Source organism: Physeter macrocephalus, chromosome 9 (assembly GCF_002837175.3).
Source record: "Physeter macrocephalus isolate SW-GA chromosome 9, ASM283717v5, whole genome shotgun sequence".
NCBI lineage: Eukaryota > Metazoa > Chordata > Mammalia > Artiodactyla > Physeteridae > Physeter > Physeter macrocephalus.
The window spans coordinates 34,879,020-34,901,366 of record NC_041222.1 but is presented as its reverse complement, the minus strand read 5'-3'; the positions used below and the strand labels follow the sequence as shown (position 1 = coordinate 34,901,366).

Genomic DNA, 22,347 nt, shown 5'->3' with positions numbered 1-22,347 from the left:
AAAAAAAAAAAGAGTAATCATGCAGAACTTTGTGATGCAGAACTTTGTGATACAGAACTTTGTGAATTACAAGGATTTTAACTTTTGCTCTGAGTGAAATGGAGAGAGCTATTGGAGGGCTCTGAACAGTGATTAAACACAGTAGGCTCTCAATAAATATTTGTTGAATGAATATAGATTTTTTTTTGGCAAATGTTTCATATGTGCTCATTAAGTCTATGGATTCCTGGTTTGTTGGATGTAGAGCTCTCTATATATCTAGATGCCAAGATTATAACTTCAGCTTTGTTTTACTCTATATATTTTCTAGATATATCTTTTTCCATACTTTTATTTACAGTAGTTCTGTGTCTTCCTTTATATGTCAATTGCAGATAAGATTATTGGGTCTTCTCTTTTTAAAAACCTAATCTGTAGCTTTTGTCTTCCAACAGTTAGTTTATATTTATAGTAATTGCAATTACAAATGCATTAGGACTTATTTTTTATTTTACTTTTTGTTATCAATTTCAGGTGTTTTTTTTTTTTTTTTTTTTTTTGGCAGTACGCGGGCCTCACACTGTTGTGGCGTCGCCCGTTGCGGAGCACAGGCTCTGGACACACAGGCTCAGCAGCCATGGCTCACGGGCCTAGCCGCTCTGTGGCATGAGGGATCTTCCCAGACTGGGGCATGAACCCGTGTCCCCTGCATCAGCAGGTGGTCTCTCAACCACTGCGCCACCAGGGAAACCCTCAGCTTTTTTTTTTTTTAACATTTATTTAAGCTTCTGTCTTTCAACCGTTAGTTTATATTTACAGTAATTGCAATTACAAATGCATAACAACTTATTTTTTATTTTACTTTTTGTGGTCAACTTCAGCTTTTCTCTTTTCGTTTTTTTTTTTTTTAACATTTATTTATTTATTTTGGCTGCGCCGGGTCTTAGTTGCGACATGTGGGGTCTTCGTTTCAGCATGTGGGCTTATAGTTGTGGCATGCAGACTTCTTAGTTGAGGCGTGCATGTGGGATCTAGTTCCCCGACTAGGGATCGAACCCGGGCTCCCTGCATTGGGAGCCCAGAGTCTTACCCACTGGACCACCAGGGAAGTCCCTCAGCTTTTCTTAAGATGAATTTCTTTTGCTAATTTAAAATCTTCACATTTTAATTTTGGCTTACAGTAGTCAACCTTAACTTAAAATGGATATTTATGATTATTAGCTGTGTTGATTTGTAAGGAAGGCTTACAAATAAGCAAGGCTTGGGGGTTTTCAGAGAGCACATCATTTTTAGTCTTCTCAGTTCCTCCTGGGAAATATGCTTGTATTAGTATTGCTACTGTTTTGACTCCCAGGTAAGTTTCCACTGGGTTGCAAGAAGCCCCAAGTGGGAATTTTCTCAGCCTGTTATAGCCTTAACCATGTCCCATGTCTAGTTCCATTAATTACTTTTTATGGTTGAATAAAACTGACTTTATCAAGCTAATAAGGCACTTGACTCTAACATCTAGCTTCTTCTACATTGCCCTCAGGTCATATGGTGATGATCATGATGAGTACATGAGCAGTCTCATTGAATTATGTGAAGTTACCACCTGGTCAGAGTGGGATCACACTAAGACCTGATTTACATAATAGTTTACAGACAAGGCTGGCTCTCCATTCCTGTTCTTTCAGCTCTTTTCTTTGTTTCCAGCTCCTGTTGTCTGGTCTTCTTTCTGGGTGCATTGACTGTCTCCTATTCTGTTAGTTTGGTTTCCAGATCACTGATGTCCAGGTTGTTTCTTAAGATTTTGAGCCTGTTTTCTACTCTGAACTTTAGACTTTAGATACTTCTCTTGGTTTTTGCTTTTGTTTTTGCTTTTTTAATCCTTATTTGACTTCCAGGACTCTGGATTTAATATATGTCCTGACTTGACATTTGTGTTTACTTTTACTACTGCTTAATTACTAAGTGATGCCCACAACCCAATTATAACTTTTAGTAACTGAACATTCCCCTGTTTTAAACTGATCACTTGGCTCAGTTTACTTACTTTTTTTCAATCCATCTCTAGATCTGGACCACAGTAATGCCTCTTCACAGCACTCTATCAATAGCTCTTCAACTTACTACCCATTACTGCTTGTGTTCAAAGTGCCCCCAAGTGGCACCCCATCTCGAAGTCAGCAGTTTATAGCTAAGCAGTCCAGTAACCAGAGCACTGTTGAAAGAGGTTTAAGACTATTTTAAGTCTACTCTGATGGGTTTATTAAAATGATTAAGGTCTTTATGGTGAAATCAGTTTTACTTAAATAAATATATGTAATATATGTTTTAGTGTATCCCCTTTTGGCCTGAGGATGCTTCTAATAAACTTCTTGTTCAAGTTGAAAGAAGTGAAGGCTCTCCCAAAAAGATACATTTTAACAAGCAAGAAAGTTGTATTTTATTGCGTCTGGATAATGAGGTAAGTGATTCTTGTGTGTGTGTGGTTAGAGAAGCTAATATATACTTACTAATTTTTTTTTTATTAAATGATTTTTTTTGTTTGTTTCACCAAAAATGAACAAACATTTCTCTTTGCAAAGGGAAAAAGTTCTAAAAGGAGGCAAGAGACATAAAACAATTTAACTGTTACATGGAAAGTTAGAGCAGGGGTCCCCAACCCGGGGGCCGTGGACTGGTAGTAGTCCTCGGCCTCTTAGGAACCGGGCCGCACAGCAGGAGGTGAGTGGCAGGCGAGCGGGCGAGCAAAGCTTCATGTGCCGCTCCCCATGGCTCGCATTACTGACTGAACCATCGCTTACATTACTGTCTGAACATTCCCCCCTTCCCCCCGCCGTTGGGGACCGCTGAGTTAAAGTGCCTAGAATACTACAATATACCACATCTTGAATTTGACCCATCTGTATATGATAATTGAGAGTCACGGTTTTCCAGAAATGCAGTATAAAGTCTTGAATTACTTTCCAAATCATCAAAAAATATATTAAGTTATGAATAGTTTTGTTTTTTTTGTTTTTTTTTGTGGTACGCGGGCCTCTCACTGCTGCGGCCTCTCCCATTGCGGAGCACAGGCTCCAGATGCACAGGCGCAGCGGCCATGGCTCACGGGCCCAGCCGCTCCGCGGCATGTGGGATCCTCCCAGACCGGAGCACGAACCCGTGTCCCCTGCGTCAGTAGGTGGACCCTCAACCACTGCGCCACCAGGGAAGGCCCCTAGTTTTTATTATTAAATGTTATTGGTTAATATTCTTTGGAAAATGATCACATTAGAGAATATTTTCTTTTCCTTTTTTCTAGCTTGGAGGTATTATAGCAGAAGTTAATTTGGCTGAGCATTCTACAGTTATTACATTTTCAGATTATCGTGATGGAGCAGCTCCATTCCTGTTAATAAATCACACCAAGAATGACATTGTTCAATACAAGCAAAGGTAAGAAGGTTATTACAAATACAGTATCCCCTGATTTTAGCAGAGTCTAGGTGATGAGACATTGACTTTATGATAATTTCCTAAGAGTATAAACACCAATAATGGCATTATGGCCATGTAAAACAATGTCCTCATTAAAAAAAAAAAAAGTATACTGAAGTATATAGGGTTAAAACTGACTTGAGATCTATTATTTACTTTTTTAAAAATTCCAACATAATTGACATATAACATGAGTTTCAGGTGTCCAACATAATGATTCAATATTTGTATATATTGTAAAATTGTCACCGCTATAAGTCTAGTTAATATCAATCACCAAACACAGTTAAGGTTTTTTTTCTCGTGATGAGAACTTTTAAGATTTACTCTCTTAGCAACTTTCACACATACAATAGAGTATTATTAACTATAGTCACCATGCTGTAACCTCACATCCCCATGATTTATACATTTTATAACTGGAAGTTTGTGCCTTTTGACCGCCTTTACTCATTTCATCCACCTCAACCCTGCCTCTAGCAACTGCCAATCTGTTCTCTGTATCTGTGTGCTTGGTTTTTTTGGTTGTTTTCTTTTTTCTTTTTTTGTTTTTTTTAGATTCCACATATAAGTGAGATGATACAGTATCTGTCTTTCTCTGACTTGTTTCACTTAGCATAATGCCATTAAGGTCCATCCATGTTGTCTCAAATGGCAAGATTTCTTTATGGCTGAATAATATTTCATTTTATATATACCACATTTTCTATATTCATTCATTCATCAGTGGACAGTTAGGTTGTTTCCATGTCTTGGTGATGATAAATAATGCTGCAGTGAACATGCATATAATTTTTGAACTAGTGTTTTCATTTCCTTTGAACAGATAATCCAGCTGCTGGATCACATGTTCTGTTTTTAGTTTTTTGAGAAACCTCCATACTATTTTCCATAGTGGCTGCACCAATTTACATTCCCACCAACAATACACAAGGGTTCCCGTTTTCTCAGCATCCTTGCCAACACTTATTTCTTTTCTTGTCTTTTTTTTTTTTGTTTGTTTGTTCTTTTTTTTTTTTTTTTTTTTTTTTTTTTTTTTTTGTGGTACGCGGGCCTCACACCGCCGCGGCCTCTCCCGTTGCGGAGCACAGGCTCCGGACGCGCAGGCCCAGCGGCCACGGCCCACGGGCCCAGCCGCTCCACGGCACGCGGGATCCCCCCAGACCGGGGCGCGAACCCGGCCCCCCTGCATCGGCAGGCGGACGCGCAACCACTGCGCCACCAGGGAAGCCCTTGTCTTTTTTATAATAAGCCTTCTAACAGGTGTGAGGTGATGTCTTATTGTGGTTTTGATTTCCCTGATGATTAGTGATATAATTTACTTTTAAATGCTTCAAAAACAAAAACCAGAAGAACTGAAGCAAGTATGACAAAAGCTTGATCATTGTGGAATCTGGTGAGGAAATTGTCAGGGTTTATCATAAGAATTTTGTCTATTTTTGAATTTTTTTTTTAATGAACATAATGTAAATACTGATTCTTCAAATTTTTTTCAAACAGTAGATACCTTTTTCTTGCTGAGGCATGTGGGAAAGGAGCGCTACATTTTTAAGCTTTTCTAAAGACCATATTTATGTCTTGATATTTCAAGACTACTCATTGTATCATTTGTTTCAATATACTGTGATACCTTATCCTCTTAGTACCACTACAATTTATGTAACCTTCTGTTCTTCTACTTATGGGTCCCAGGTTGTCTTGAATTTATTTTGTCTACTTTTCTTAGTTTCTTTTCATGTCACTTATCAGTGGGCCCATATTTATCAGTGCATTTATGCTTTTTTTCCACTGCTTACTGTACACTTTGAATCATTGACTAAATTAGGCATTGATTGAGTGAGAACCCGAAGCTTGAGCTAGCAAATATCTTGAACTCCTCCTTGCCTATCACTTCTCTCATTTGAGGAAGATGTTGAGAGAGAGTAGAGCCTGTTTTTTATGATTATCCATATTATAAAAATAATAAGTTGGTTGATTAAAACTGACAAAGGCAAACAGAAATGGTTTTTTCTTATTTGTCCTTCAATTTATGTACCTCAACTAGCCTTTCCCAAAGAAACTGTCACAGAATTAAGACCTCCAGAAAATGATTTGGGTGACTATTTTCTCGATTCTCTCAAGGATAGTACATAACTGGTAACATTCTAAGATACACAGGAGCTAAATTAATTCTTTACATAGTGTGGATGATGTAGGGCATCGTAGCTTAATTCTCTGACATCTGGTTGACCCTGGCTGAGGCTGAACTAGAGACTTCTCAGTCTTTTCTTTGGCCTTGACTTTGCACTGTTCTTTATAGTACAGTTCAGATATAAAGTGTTTAGAAATTTTATCTACTGCATTGTTAAAGTTGTAAAAGTAAGGGATAAGGGAGAAACTAGAATGTGATCCTGTGTAGAAATTCTGAAACTTAAAAATTACAGTCTTAATGGAAATTTATAAAATTAATACATAGATTAAAGCGTTTGTCACATTGTGTTGTTATTTTCTTGTGAGGTTAAGACTTGTACACATATATAGTTAACATTCTGAGGACTCTGGATACTTTTTATTTTCTTTGAATTTCCTGAGATAAATCTGAGATGAATTTTTTCATGAGGAATATTCTGCAGTGAATTAAATAGATTAAAATTTATATGAATTAAAGCATTTCTAAATATCTTTAAACCAAATTTATCTGATCAACACGGTTACATTTGATTTTTTTTCATAGAAAAATAAGGAATATAGGGCTTTTGTTTCCTCTGCCTTCCCTACCCTTGGCTTTTTTGTTGTTGTTAATATGGTTTTTAATTGTTTCCTACATATAAAAATAACAACTGTCCATTATTTTTAAAAATTCTTTAGGAAAACTCTGAAGAGAAAAACATAATACCTGGAATCCCAACACTGTCAGCATTTTGATTCAGTTATTTTTTTTTTTTTTTTTTTACTATTGCTCCCTATCTGTTTATATTTCTGAATCTTTTGTTTTTAACAGCTATTGTGAGCATGTAAATTTGCTTCAAAAACACAATTTTCAATGAATGAATGATATTCCATCATTTAGATGCACTATAATCAAATGTTCTTCTATTGTTGAGAATTTATTTCCAATTTTATAATGTTAGAACCTGTTTGTCTTTTAATAAAAATGTTGAACCCATTTGTAATCCTTATAACAACTAATTTATGATTCCTTGCCATACTTTTTGGTAATATGGAGTATTTTCTTCTAAGGATGATTTGAAAAATATACATTTTGTTTCTCTTGTAGATAATTACGTTTTGTGTTCTTGGAGATTTTGATGCATATTTTACTTTATTTTATTTTATTTTACTGCATCAGGTCTTAGTTGCGGCGCGCGGGCTCTTAGTCGCGGCGCATGGGCTTTTCTCTAGTAGTGTCACACCAGCTCCAGAGTACGCAGGCTCAATAGTTGCGGCACACAGGCTCTCTAGTTGTGGTGCACGGGCTCTAGAGCACGTGGGCTTAGTAGTTGCGGCGTGCAGGCTTAGATGCCCCACGGCATGTGGGATCCTAGTTCCCCGACCAGGGATCGAACCCGTGTCCCCTGCAGTGGAAGGCAGATTCTTAACCACTGGACCACCAGGGAAGTCCCGATTTTGATGCATTTTAAATTTTGAGAGTGAAACAGTTATCTTCTAATTCATCCATGAAAAATTTGGAGTAGTTTACATTTTCTTCAATTTCTCTCTCCATATTCCCAGTTTCTTATCAATATAATTTGGGATTTTTGACCCAGATTAATATAAAATGGTTAGTTTTTCAAAAATATGTTCTTGAAGGTATTTGCAATGATTCATAGCATATTAACAACAAGTTAATTTATTTGACTGGTTTAGTTGTTTAATATTTCTACATCCTAGTTCTTAAAATTTTATTTTGAGTCATCTCTGGCTTGGTTGGAAAAACTAAGGGTTTGTGGATAATATGTTATGCTATTGCTTATTTGAAAATGTCTTTCTCTTGCAAATTAACAACTTGACATAAAATTTTAAGTCATAATTTCTTGCCTCAAAATTCTGTAGCCATTGCTCCATTGTTTTTTGGCATTCAGTATTACAGAAAAGTATAAAAACAGTCTTACTTTTATTTCTTCATGGGTAACTGTGGTTGTCCTAGATGTTTATCGGCAGGTTTTCCTCTATTTTCTTAAAATTTAAACATTTTACAAAGCTCTATCTAGGATGATATTCTGTTTCCATTAATTTAGTCTGATACCCAATGAAGTCTAATCTGCAGAGTCAGCTTCTTCAGCTCAGAAAAGTTATATTTTATTATTTCTTTGGTTTGTAACTTCTCCATTTTCTTTTGGGGAATTGTTTTATGAGTTGACTGAGTTTCTTAGATTTGTATCCCATGTCTTATGGTTTTTAGAAATAATTGAGCTGTATTGTCTTTGCCACAGTAAAAACCAATACTTAGGAAAGGGTTACCAATTAAATTCTCTTAGATTTGGTATAGATAAGATAAAGTAAGTGGAATAATTTTCTTTTATAATTAATTTGTATTAAAACAGAAGTTGACAAAGTAGTTTCAGAAACCTGGAGATATTTATTTCCTAACTAGGACAAATATTTCCCTTGAAATATTCTCATTATTTTCTCAGAAAACCACTTTTTTATTGTATAAGGAAAATTTTCAGTCTACTGTTAATCAGAACTATCACAAATCTCAATTAAGGGACTCAGAATTAATGAAGTATTATTTTGGATTCTTTAAATAATGGTATACTTGCACTTACTTTAATGCATATTTTTACTATTTATGTCAGTTCCCTCTGTGAAATAGAAGATTCCCTCCCTCCTGGAAAAGCAGTTTTCTATACATGGGCTGATCCAGTGGGCTCTAGAAAGCTGAAGTGGAGATGTGGAAAAAGCCACGGTGAAGTAACACAAAAGGATGTATGTACTGGATTGATTATTATGGTGTTCTCAGAAGTCCTTTATTTACTTATTTATTTTTTAAGTTACTCTCTTTCAGCCTTACTAGTTTTGAGGCCTCTTTTGTGTTTCCACTTCTTAAAAACTGCCAAAGATTTTTAAAGCAGTATTCAAACTTTAACTTAACCAAAAATGTTTAAAACCGGAAACAGTCTTATTTTGTCTGCCTTTTTATTTGCTTCTATTATGTTATAAAGGGTAAACTTAGGTACTTCCAGCATTCAATTTATAAACCGATATAAATACATTCTTTGCATTGAAAGTCATCTCAAGTCAATTTAGTTTCTGTGAAGGACATTTAGGGATCTATTAATGAAAGAATTTATCTCTGGATGGCAAACTATTGTTTTTTATAATAATAAAGTTAGGTATAAACATTCTCCAGTAACATATTAAATGACTTTCAGAAATGGTTTTATTAAAGTTTTATTGGTCTTTCAAAATTTATCTTAATTTGTTCCCTATTCCAGTGTCTTTTTTTTTGCCACTAGTTATTCTCTTACCAAATGAGTAAAGGAATGAGTATTGACTTTTTATTAATTTTTATGGCTTTTTGTAATCTTTTGAAATGATTATATGTTACCTGGGCTTTATCTGTTTGGTTGGTTTTTTAATATTAGACCAACCTTGTATTTTTGGAATTGACTTGCTAATGCTTTGTTTAAGACTTTTGCTTGTATTCATGAGAGAAGTTGGCCTGTAACTTTCCTGCCTTGTAATGTCCTAACCAGATTTTGATGTTAAGGTCATTCTAATACATGCTGGGAAATATCTACGATTTTCCTATTTTCTGGAAGAGCTTATGTAAGATTGGTATGATTTCTAGAATGTTTGTTTGGAATATTTGCTAGAGTTCACCAGTGAAGCCAAGCCATCTTAACCTGCAGTAGTCTTTGTAGGAAGGTTTTAAATTATGAATGCTATTTTATTATTATATATAGGGCAATTCAGCTTTCTATTTCTACTTGTGTCATTTTGGTAAGAGGTTTTCTAAGAATGCTTTTATTTCATCTCTGTTTTCTAATATATTGATATAAATGTTTTCATAATATCCACCTTTTTATCTTTTAATATTTATGGGATGATTCTCTCTTTCGTTCCTAGCATAGACTATTCGTACCTTCATTCCTTTTTTCCTGATAAGTTTTGCTGAGATTTTATTAGTTTAATTAGTTTCAGTTTAGTTTTGTCTGTCAGAAAATCATCAATTAGCTCTTTTGATGATCTCTTTTATACATTTGTTATCATTTTCACCTATTCCTGCTCTAATCTATATTCTTTCACCTTTCTTCTGTTTTACTTTGATAATTTTCTTCTAAACTCTTGAAATAGATATTGTATTAGTCTGCTCAGGGTGCCATAACAAAATACCTTAGACTGGATGGCTTAAACAATGGAAATTTATTTCTAATAGTTCTGGAGGCTGGAAGCTTGAGATCAGAGTGCCAGCATGGTCAGGTTCTGGTGAATCTGGTGAGGCCTTTTCCTGGCTTGCAGATGACTGCCTTCTTGCTCTGTCCTCACATGGCAAAGAGAGAGTGAGCGAGCACTCTGGTGTCTTATAAGGAAACTAATACTGTTGGATCAGAACCCTATTTACACCTTCCCCCTCCCCCAGGATGTCATTTAACCTTAATAACCTCCATAAAGGCCCTATGTCCTAACACAGTCACATTGGAAGCTGAGACGTTAGCATATGAATTGGGGGAGGGGGCAAATGAGTTCATAGCAGATACCTAGATCATTGTTTTTTAGACTTTCTTCACTTCTTATTTGAAGTCACTTAAAGTCACGAACTTCCTACCAAAAACAGTATTAATTTTATCTCACAAATTTGCTTGTGTTGTATATTACTTATTTTTTAGTTAAAAATATTTTCTACATTTCATTGTGATTTATTTTTATATTTTGGCTTCATGGTTACTTAGGTTATCACTTTTCAGAAGTATTTTCTAGTTATGTTTGTTTATTTCTAACTTAATGCCTCTGTGACTAGAGAACATACTCTGATTCAATTTGTTGGAATTTATTGAAATTGACTTTGTAGGCCAGCATGTGGTCAATTTTTGTAAATATTTTATGTGTATTTGAAAAAAATATGTATTCTGTAGTTGTTGGTTACAGTATTCTATGTGTTACCAGGTCCAAGCTCGCTCTGCTTGCTGCACGACAGGCCAGTAAATTGAGAGGTGTTTAGACAAGGAATAACAACTTTATTCAGAAAGCTGGCAGACTGAGAAGATGGTGGACTAGTGGCCCAAAAACCCATCTTGTTGGGATCTGGATGCCAGTTTTTTTTATAGAACAGAGAGGGGGAGGAGGTGAGGAACTAAAGTAAAAAGGCCATTTATCTTGCAAAACATCTCCTCACAGGGCCTGCACTGGGGAGGGAATGTGTTAGTTTCTTCTTTTCTGCAGCCATTCACAGGTGGGCAGGGTCAGATTGTCTCCTTGTGAGCTGAACAAAGGCACTTTAGTTTAAGGTTCAGGCAGAGAGGCAGGGTTCCCTGAGGCAGGCCATTATGTATGATTATAATAACAAAAGCAACAAAAAGCAAAGGTTAAAGTCAAACAAAGAGATCCAACATGGAGTCAAAATTGGCTGTTCCCTGTTACATATATATATTGATTTATTCAAGTTTTGTTGAATTGTTTAAATCTATCTCATTAAATTTTTTGTTTGTTCTGTTACTTGGAGAGTAGTGTTTAAAATCATGGATTTACGCATTCCTTTTTTGGTTTTGTTAATTTGGGCTCTTATATTTTGAAACTATGTGATTAGGTAGATACAAGTTTAGAATCGTTATGTCTTTTTGTTAAATCGATTCTTTTATCATTATGTAATATTACAGTGCCCACCACAGTATCTTTTTAAGTTTAAACATTCAGACTTACAAAACTATCATAGGCCACAGTTTACAACTGCCTGCTTGGGTGGATACAGGCCAGGAAACACAGCATACCAGCAGGGAGCATCAGACAAGTTTAGGAGGTATTCTCTTTGGTCACTTCAAACAACAGCTTTGATGTGAGGGAAAACAAGGCTCACTGGGTGTGTTATGAGCCCCCTTGACCTAGAAGCCCTACCCCACAGTAGCAGATATCTCTTATAACAGCCCATGAGCATAGCTTGTAGGTTTTCTGCAAGGGACACAAAAAGATCATCACATTAACAGAAGCCTAAAGCTTTAGCTTCCTACTATATTACAACATTCATTCTTGACTTATTAAAACCTGCTGTAAATTAGTACTTGTACCACTTTCCCAGTAATGTAAGGACTTTAGAACTCTTTAACTCTGTTTACTCCTTCCATCTTATGTAATATTGTTGTGTTTTATTTCTAAATAGGTTAACTCCCATAAGAAGTATTATTACTGCTTTCTACAATTAGTATTCCATTTAAATTAACCCACATATTTCTCCTTTTGCCACTTTTCATTTCTGCCCGCATCTCCATACTTCTGTTTGGGTTCATTTTTCTTCTCTTTACTATTTTTTTAGTGTGAGTTGTTGACTAAAAAATTATTCACAACCTAAAAGTTGAGAGCTATGTTTTATTGGGCGGGAACCTTTAGGACTTCAAGCCCAGGAGGCAGCATCTCGAGTAACCCTGAGAGAACAGCTCCGAGTAGGCAATGGGGGAAGCCAGGTTATATAGAAGTTTTACAAAAAAGGGCAGGTAGTCAGGAACATCAAAAGATTATTGTTAATTAAAAAAAACCAGATATCCCAAGTTAAGGAATTTAGCACTTTTCTGTGTATAGGAAGATGCAAGAGTCTGGGCTCACTGAAATCATTCCTTTGATACCCACCTCAGCTATCTCGGGCCAGTATCCTGTGTTTTCACATCCTGAGTTTCCTCAGGGCTCACCGTGGGGAGTGGCTGCAGTCTGATGGCTGCTAGATAGCAGGTATTCTTTGTGAGTTTCCTCAGGGCTCACCAGCTCACCATAGGCTGTGGCTGCAATTGCTGATGACTGTAACATCCTTTGTTTACTGATATGGCAGCCAGTATTCCATTTATCAGAGTCTACAGCTGATTAGTTTTCTATCAGTTTCATTCTGGACATGTCTTTATTTTGCCCTGTTTTTAGTGGAGTATTTCTGCTGGATATCAAATTTCAGGGTTGGCACCTCTTTTTTTCTCTTTGGAATTCACCATTATGTAAATGTTAGACTTTTCACCATGTCTCTTATGACTTTTATGTGTTGTTCTATATTGTTTCATCTTTTTCTCTCCTTCCTTCAGTATGGATATTTTCTTCTGACCTATTTTTCACTATACTTCTCTCGCTGTATCTAATCTGCTCTTAAAATCATCCATGGAGTTCTTAATTTTAATTATTGAAATGATGAGTTCTAAGACTTCTATTGTAGAAGTTTTTGTTCCAGAATTCTCTATCTTGTTACATAATTTCTTGAATGTTTTGATCATAACTACTTTAAAGCCTGTCTGACAATTTCAATATCTAGATTTCATATGGATATTTTAAAATTTTCTTTTTTTTCTTGGTTTTCACTCAAATCCATACTTTATGCATGTTTATTTTTGCCTGTGTGCTGGACATAGTATATGAAAAATTTTAAAGGTAATTCAAGGCTCTGTATGATGTCCCCTTTCTCTTAACATGTGATTTTACCTTTGTAAGGTAGCTAGTCTAGGGGGAGAGTACCTTAATGGGGATTGAAATTATTTGAACCTGGTCTTCAGTCCTTGTGAGGACTTGTGTATTTCCAGTTTACCCTGGCACCTAAAGTATCGCCCTTTGGGGACTCAACTAAAAGCCTAAGCTGTTGACCATTCTTTTTGGTATGCCCTGCACTCCAGTTTTGGTCCTTCCAAACATGAGACTCCCAATTTTAATGTTTTTCTTAAGCTCTCAGTGTTTGCTTCTACTTTTAGAACTGGCACTTGTGAACTCTGAATACAAAGTTCACTTTTATTGGCTTTCTTTCTCTCTCAGATCTTGGCCCCATTAATTCTCACTACCTTGGTAACTTTTCTGTCTTTTCAAACACATATTTTTCCTCTTTAGATTTTGTCCAGCTTTTGCTGTTAGGAAGAGTGTTGGTCTAAGACCACCTAGTCATCAATTGCCAGAGCAGAAACCCATGGTATCTTTTTAAAATTAAGCTTGTTAGCATAGGGGAGTTTAATGGCATTTTGTGTGTTGATTTTTTTTTATCCAGAAAATTCACTGAATTCTCTTATTAATATTGATTATTTGTTTTTTATTTTTCCATATGGACAATCATGACACTTAGAAATAATGAGAGTTTTGTTTTCTCCTTTTCAATCCTTTCATCTTTAATTTCTTTTTGCCTTACTGGACTGGCTAGCATCTTTATATACTGTTTAATAAAACTGATATTAACACATGTCTTTTCCTTATTTCTGGTCTCAAGTTATATAACTTCAATATTTACCTTTAAGTGGGGTCTTTGCCAAAGTATGGTGTGTGTGTTTGTTTGGGGGGTTTGATAAGAGGTTAAAGAACTTCTCATCTAGTCTTTGTTTGCCAGAAATTTTTATTATGCCTGGATATTGAATTTTGAAAAATGTTTTCTCCCACATAAGTACTATTTTATTTACATAACATTCCTTTCTTACTTCACTCATCTTGGATCACTTTCCTTTTGCCAGTGTTTAATTCCTCCTACAGAATTTCCTTGAGTGAGTCTCTGTTGATGATGTTAGTAGTTTTCATTTGTCTTTAGGCATCTTTATTTCCTATACTTTTCTTCACTGGAGGATATTTTTGCTGAGAAAGGAATTCTGGGTTCTGAATTGTTTTCTCTTAGCATATTGATGGTATTTTTCCATTGTCTTTTCAGTGTTGCTCTTGTGGAGTCCAGTGTTCTTTGAATATTTGAGAGGGCTGCCCATAATTGGCCTAACTTTATTTTTTAAATTCATGATTATTAGATTTATTAAGGAAAAAAGACTTCATTTTAATATAAAAAATAAAAATAATCAAATATTTGACCTGTTGATTAGTACTTTTGCATATTTATAGCATAATATTTATATCAAAATGATAGATCAAGTTTATAAAGGTAAATCTGTAATCCAGTGTAACATATTAGAAAAACTTCAGAATTATTTGGAAATTAGTTTATTTATATCTTAATGTAGTTTTAATACTATATATTTTATTTTAGAAAGTGTTATAAGTAACATGACTGTGGTAACAACTCATTTTTAATTTTAGTGGATTATAACATGAATGTGTATTATATATTATAATTTCCTGTTAATCAGAGTGTTCACTTAACTGGAAATTCATTGCTGACAGTTAATTATTAGAAGTTAATTATTGAAACTGAAGACCCTGATATCAGCACAATGCTTATATATAAAAGCTTCCTGCACAATTAACCATGTAGTAAATATTTGTGCTTTGTAGAGCATGCAACTGAGGTGTCAGATATTCTTTATCTTATTTAGTTCAGCTCTGCAAGGAAATATGAATTTCTGACTGAACAACTTTTAATGCATAACACATTGATTAGTCTTATAATAAATCAGAGAAAATAAAATTTTGTGTTATTGATTAGCCTAGAAAGTAAGACTATTTAATTAGATTTTACTTTGGTATTAAAAGAACAGTTGACCTGTCTTCCTGACTTCATAATGATTATGGCAGAAGCTGTCATCAACTGATTTTAATTATGTAAATTTCTAAATGTTATACAATTAATAATTTATTTTGTTCAACCCTGGGAACGAGGTGCCATTACTATTCTCATTTTTCAAATGTGGAATCTAGATTTCGTGTTGGTTGCGACCAAACTCTAATTTTTTATTTTTTTGTTGATTTTGTTTCAGGATATGATGACACCTATAAATCTTGGAAAAAAGATCATTTATTTAGTTTCATTCTTTGAAGGCTTACAACGCATTATTTTATTCACTGAAGATCCAAGGGTATTTAAAGTGACATATGAAAGTGAGAAAGCAGAGTTAGCAGAGCAAGAAATTGTGTTGGCACTACAAGATGTTGGAATTTCTCTTGTCAACAATTATACAAAGCAAGAAGTAGCCTATATTGGCATTACAAGGTTAGATGCGTTAAAATTTGGATACATTTAAGTGATCAGTTCTTAATCATTAAGAGTGGTGATTGTAAAATCTAAAATGAGTTAGTTTAAATTTTCTGTTTTGACTGTTCATTGATACTAATCTAAGGTAATGCTAATTTAAAAGTGCTTTGATGCTTTTTTTTTGCCTTTTGAGATAAAGACATACCAAAAATCAAATTTATCTCATCATGTTGTTGATTTTCCCAGCTCTCTAAAAATTAGATTTATTCAACTTATCAAAGGTATATTTTCTTTCTTTAATATGTTCATTACCGCCTACCACAGTGCAGGGTACACCACAAATCTAATCTTTTTCTATGAATTTGTTTGTTTGTTTTTGAAGTACATTTGATCTGCAACACTGTGTTAGTTCCTGGTACGTAACATAGTGATTCAGCATTTCTGTTCATTAAAGTGATCACAATAAGTCTAGTTACCATGTGTCACCATACAAAGATATTATATTATTATTGACTATAGTCCCCACACTGTACATTTCACTTTCTAATCACTTTCTACTTTGACCTTGGCACTTTAAGATCCAATAAGATAATACTGTATTTACCATTTCCCACATAAGTCATCACCAGTAAAACTCTTTTCTTTCCCTTTTGCACTTAATATTCCTGTTTATAAACACTTAAAATTAATTTAAGTATATTACTGCCAAATTTGAGAGTATTTCTATATTGCAGTCTGTATAACAAGGATAATGTAGTTTTAATCCTTTACTTGAGTTAAACTCTCAAATAAATATATAAATTAAAGGTATATGATACAGATTTGACTTTGTTTTTCTATGTAAATTCATCTAGAAATGCCCCTGACTTCTCCTTGAATGGTATTCATGCCATTTAAAAAGTCATATTAAAGGGAATTCCCTGGCAGTCCAGTGGTTAGGACTCTGTACTTCCTCTGAAGGGGGCACGGGTTTGATCACTGGTCGGGGAACTAAGATCATGCATGCCACTCGGCATGGGCAAATGAATAAATAAATAAAAAGGCATATTAAAACTATTTTCTTAGAAATTTTTATTGTTCTCAAAAAAGTATGTTTATTACTTAAATAAAAATGTCAAATAGATAACAGATTTTAAGCCTGTGAAACCTGATATGTGCTATCTCCTATGCTAAATGATGTGAATGCAAAGGGGATTAATACATGGTTTCTACCTTTCTGTTTATTAAGTGAACATAAATTTTAGAAGGAATAAACAAATAGAATAAATAAAATTAAATAACTTACATACTTAAGTAAGCAAAACAAGTGAAGTAATTTTAGAATGTGGATAGATTTTTAAATTCTGCGTTTGTCTTATAGCAATTTTTTAGTAAATTAGGTTTGTTACATTCACTGTCTCTCCTAGATTACTATTTCATACTTTATCTCTTTTTAAACCCCCATTCTCTCTCAGCTCACTGCCTTGCATCTTACTTCACCAAGTAAGTTGACACAATCAAAAGGGAACGTCCAAAGACCCACTCCCAATATCTCAGCTTCCTATGCACCAATATTTTTTACCTATATATTGCAGTGACACATTTCCTAGTTATCATAGATACATTGTATGTGGTCCTACTTAAACATCTGTTTCTACTTTTGCACTATATTTCATTCACTCTTGCCTCTTGAGACATTGATCCCGCAATTCTCTTCTTTTTTTCTCCGACCTCAATAATTTTTGGCTCTCTATTGAATTGTTCCAACCAGTGTAATTTCTTTCAACTAAAAAAAATTCTCTTGAACCCACTTTTCCTGCTACCTACTGCACATTTCTTTGCTTTACTTTATAGCCAAACCCCTTCGAAGTGTTATCTATTACAGAAGATATATTCACTATCTCCAATTCTTTTTTTACCCATTTTTTCTTTAACCATTCCAAACAGGTTTTTGCTTTCAGTATACCATGTAACTGGTCTTGGTAAGATCACCAGAGACCTAAGTATTGCCAGGTCCAGTGTACAATTACCAGTCTTTGTATTGATTATGTTTATAACATTTAACACAGATCCCTCCTTGATACAGTGTCCTTGATGTTACATCCAGGATATCTCACCACCTTGGTTTTTCTTTCTGTTCCAGCATTTCTTATTCTCACTTGTTGGTTGCTTGTGTTTTTCTCAGCTGCTTAATATTGGGTACCTTGAGGCTCTCAGACCTTAGTCCTCTTCTCTGTTTCAGTTTTGATTTCAAATACCATATATATGCCAAAAACTTCTAGAAATATCTTCAGCCAGATTTTTGTCCTGAACTCCAGACTTATCTATCCAACGACTTACATAAAATCTTTACTTAGGTATCTAAGAGACTTCTTAAGCTTTGTAGTATGTAAAACCAAACTCCTGATATCCTTCTACCAAAACCTGCTTTCCCATTGGAGTTAATGACAACTACATTCTTCCAGCTGCTTAGGCCAAAAACTTTGGAATCATCTTTGATTCCTCTCTTTATCTTACACCCCACATCTAATCCATCTAAAAGTAGTGTTTTGGGGCTTCCATGGTGGCTCAGTGGTTAAGAATCCGCCTGCCAATGCAGGGGACACAGGTTCGAGCCCTGGTCCAGGAAGATCCCACGTGCCGTGGAGCAACTAAGCCCATGCGCCACAACTACTAAGCCTGCGCTCTAGGGCCCGCGAGCCACAACTACTCAGTCCACATGCCACAACTACTGCAGCCCGCATGCCTAGACCCCGTGCTCTGCAACAAGAGAAGCCACCGCAATGAGAAGCCCACGCACTGCAATGAAGAGTAGCCCCCGCTCACTGCAACTAGAGAAAGCCTGTGCGCAGCAATGAAGACCCAACACAGCCATAAATAAATAAATTTATTTAAAAAACTAAAAAAATAAAAATAAAATAAAAGTAGTGTTTTGGATCTAGCTTCAAAACACATGTAGAATCTGACCACTTTGTACTGCCTCACTCTTAGACCACTGTAGGCAGAGCCATCACCGTTTTTCTCCTGGGTTACTACATTACATTCCTAACAAGTTTTCCTGTTCTAGTCTTCATCCCTTTTTTTTTTTCTTCCCATTCCAACACACAGTACATTCTTAAACCTTAAGTCAGACTATGTGGCTGATTATCTTCTCATAATCTTTCAGTGGGTCCTCATCTCAGAATAAAACTCAAAGTCTTTACAGTATCCTCAAGGCTTTACGTTATTTTGCCTCCAATTATCTTGTCTTACTTCATCTTCTACTCTTAATGTGTTCCAGGCATGCCAGCCTCTTTGCTCTTCTACCTGGACGACTACATGCACGCTCTGCTTGAGTCTTTGCTCTAGCTTGTCTCTCTACCTTAAATGTTGTTCTTCTCTTCTGTGCTGGATAACTCCCTCATCTTCTTTAAAACTGTTGAAATCTCACCTTCTTAATGACACCTCTGGTGGCCACTCTGTTCTGATGCTGCAACCCTTGCCACTTTGCATATCCCAGTACTCCACATCCAACTTACCCTACTTTTTCTTCTTTCAAAAGCAATTTCACCTCCTAATATATTAAAATATGCTAATTTACTATTTATTGTCTATCACTCCTCAGGTAAAAGAAAGCTCCAAAATGGCAGAAATGTTCACTGATAATCTCCCTGCCACCTAGAATAGTGCCTAAATAAGAGTTTAATAAGTACTGGTTGAATGAATTCATGTTTTTAAACTTGTAATGTGCTTGCTTACAACTAGGGATATTGCAAAAATTTACTGAAGGTTTTTCAGTAATGGTAATTCATGTAATAAACCAGTTAAAATGAAAATGTTTATAAATTAGTACCATGATTTTTGCTTTCATATAAGTTCTGATGTGGTTTGGGAGACAAAGCCCAAGAAGAAGGCAAGATGGAAACCAATGAGTGTAAAGCACACTGAGAAGTTAGAGAAAGAATTTAAGGAATATACTGAATCTTCACCATCAGAAGATAAGGTTATTGAGTTGGACACTAACATTCCGGTAATATTTTTAAGTACTGATATGAAGTTTTAATTTTTATCTGTTGTAATTAGATGAATCACAAGTTAGTTTTTAAGGAGACTAGTTTGCTTACAAAACAATGAATCCTATTATACATACTTTATATAGAATATTTTAAAGGGATAGTTCTCTGTATCAAGATTCAGACTTTCTTAAGCTGCTAATGGTCTACTCCTTGGTTAACAAGAAGGTAACAAGTTGTTTTGTTTTATTTTTAAAACTGTTTTTTCTTTTATTTATTTTTTTGATAAATTTTAGTAAAGTTATATAAAAAGTGATAAAACCAAGTTATAAGGATTATATGAATATTTTTGTGGATTGTATGGATATGGGGTATAAAGATATCAGTCAAAATTTCATCACATATTTAGCCTACTATTTAATATTATCTTTAAAGTTTTTTGATACAGATTTCTAATTTTAATCAATTAATAAATAGAGAAATTCCATTTTTTGTGTGTGTGTGTTTGTGTGTGGGCGTATTTTTCAGGTTCGCTTCACACCTAGTGGTACTAACATGAAAATTCTGCAGCCACATGTAATAGCTATAAGAAGAAATTACCTTCCAGCATTAAAAGTAGAATATAGCACATCTGCACATCAATCATCATTTAGAATTCAAATTTACAGAATACAGGTGAGTTTGAAAAGATAGTCAAATTATATTCTAAAGGAATATGGCAATAAATGTATTCGCATAGTCTGTTTTGTCTAGTACTTAAGTTTCATTGTTGGACTAGAGTTTTTGATTCCTTCTACTTCTTAAATTTTGTTATTCTAGTCAGGTTCTATAATTAACATATTAATATACTGACCTGTTGTTTGTTTTCTTAGATCCAAAACCAGATACATGGTGCTATATTTCCATTTGTGTTTTACCCCATTAAACCTCCTAAGTCGGTCACCATGGATTCAGGTTTGTTTGTATTTTTACATTGTCATAAAAACGGTTGTATTAGCTATTTGGTTTCTTTTACTATAAAAATATGAAGTGAAACCATTCTCAAGTTTAGTATCTATAGGATCATTGGAAAATTAAACAGCTTGAAAAAAGACCAGGAAGTACTCAACTAACTTCAATAAAACTGAGTGAATACTGAAGAAAAGATTATTTAGAAATATATATATAATGTTTAGAGATATTAATTTTTAAAAAAGATTACTAATTTGTAAACCCCTAATTTAAAAGCCACTAGAACCTTTGAATAAAAAGATAAGACCCTGAATCTGTTTTCACAAAGACTTCCTAATGATTCTAATGCATACTTCTGGTTTAAAATCACTAATTTAAAGGATCAGTTAACCTTAGAGTGAATATAGATAATTAAAAAAAACAATCCTGGAGTCTGAAATTAAGGTTGTGATAGATCTTACAGATATCAGTAATTTTAATTGATACTCATGATTTAGTAAATAATTTAGTTGTCCACTGTGATGTGTATTAAATTGCAAGAAAATGCTTATCTTTTGTTTAAAGCATCATTAATCATATTTATTAATCTTTACAGCCCCAAAGCCCTTTACAGATGTCAGTATTGTCATGAGATCTGCAGGACATTCGCAGATATCACGTATTAAGTAAGTATCTTAATACATTCATTGTGTGTGCATTTAATGTTTTAATTTAAATATGAGTTAATTGTACTCTTAAATAAATAAATTTCAGATGAGTCAAAGATTTAAGTGTAAAATATTAAATTATAAAGGACATAGGAAAAATCAATTATTTCATAATCTTGGAGAGTCAGAAAGCTCCAAATGAATTATACCTAGGTATTAACAATAGTCATTTCTGAATTGTGTGTATTTTATTTTCTTTTTTATTTGTTTGCTCTATTAAGTTGTCTATAATTACTGCATACTGTTTTAGAAACAAGAAAATAATATTTTCAATTCAGTCACCACCCAGTTCAAAAAATAGAACACTGACAGAAACATCCATCTATGTATCACTCCCATATTTCTTGTTTCCTCCACCCTATCACCAAGATAAATACTATTTTTATTCCTTTTTAAAATACTGTTTTATTGTTTATGTGTACCTAAACATTATGCTTCTTACTTTGCTAAAATTTTTCCTAATTAAAAAAAATTTTTTTTAGCTGTAAATATATTCCTGGGACTTGCTTTTTTCATTCAGATTTTTACTAAAATTTATTTCGTTGTATGTAGCTAGAGTTTATTATCACTAGTATGTAGTATTCTCTTGTGTGACTATATACCACAGTTTACTTACCGATTTCCTCTCTGTAGGCATTTTCATATTATGAGTTTGATGCCATTATGAATAGTGTTGCCGTGACATTTTTTAATTCATTCACCTAAGAAGTCCTAAGTTTCAATGTTTTAATATTTATCTAATATTTTTTCCTATATAATTTTGTTAATGCAGTTAATCGATGATTTTAAAATGTTTTTTACCTTGTATTATAGGTATTTCAAAGTGTTGATCCAAGAAATGGATCTCAGGTTGGATCTTGGGTTTGTCTATGCTATATCAGAACTTATGACAGCAGCTGAAGTAACTGAAAAAACAGAGGTAAGACTTATAATAATATGATGGGAAGAATTAGGGAAAGAGGAGGAATTTAAAAAATGATAACATTATACATTATTAAATGTGTTAAAATGGTTTTAAAAATTAAAATTTTTTTATTATGCTGCCGTGGTTCTACATTGGCAGGTATCACATTTTCAGATTATAGAAGTTGGAAGCAAGACAAATAACCTTTTTAAGATGACTTAGCAAATAGGAGGAAAGGTTTTAGGCCAGTAGTAGGGGGAAGAGGATAATCAGTCATGTTTACATCACTTTTTTCCTATTTTATTTTTCTGGGTTACTTCTGTGTTGATTAATAATTGAGAGATTTGGATATGCCAGGATATTTGTTGAGAAAAGGGATAA

At 34.3% G+C, this 22,347-nt stretch overlaps 1 protein-coding gene across 2 annotated transcripts in view; it reads left to right on the top strand.

Moving 5' to 3' along the window:
- Window positions 1-22,347, top strand: part of VPS13A (vacuolar protein sorting 13 homolog A) — a 280,175-nt gene that overhangs the window by 214,623 nt on the left and 43,205 nt on the right. For both annotated transcript variants that reach the window (XM_024126732.3, XM_024126734.3), the window contains exons 51-59: window positions 2,300-2,428; window positions 3,266-3,399; window positions 8,220-8,349; window positions 15,219-15,451; window positions 19,268-19,421; window positions 19,933-20,079; window positions 20,277-20,358; window positions 20,951-21,020; window positions 21,876-21,981. In XM_024126732.3, coding sequence (XP_023982500.1) covers window positions 2,300-2,428; window positions 3,266-3,399; window positions 8,220-8,349; window positions 15,219-15,451; window positions 19,268-19,421; window positions 19,933-20,079; window positions 20,277-20,358; window positions 20,951-21,020; window positions 21,876-21,981 — 1,185 coding nt within the window. The remainder of the gene's footprint in view (window positions 1-2,299; window positions 2,429-3,265; window positions 3,400-8,219; window positions 8,350-15,218; window positions 15,452-19,267; window positions 19,422-19,932; window positions 20,080-20,276; window positions 20,359-20,950; window positions 21,021-21,875; window positions 21,982-22,347) is intronic.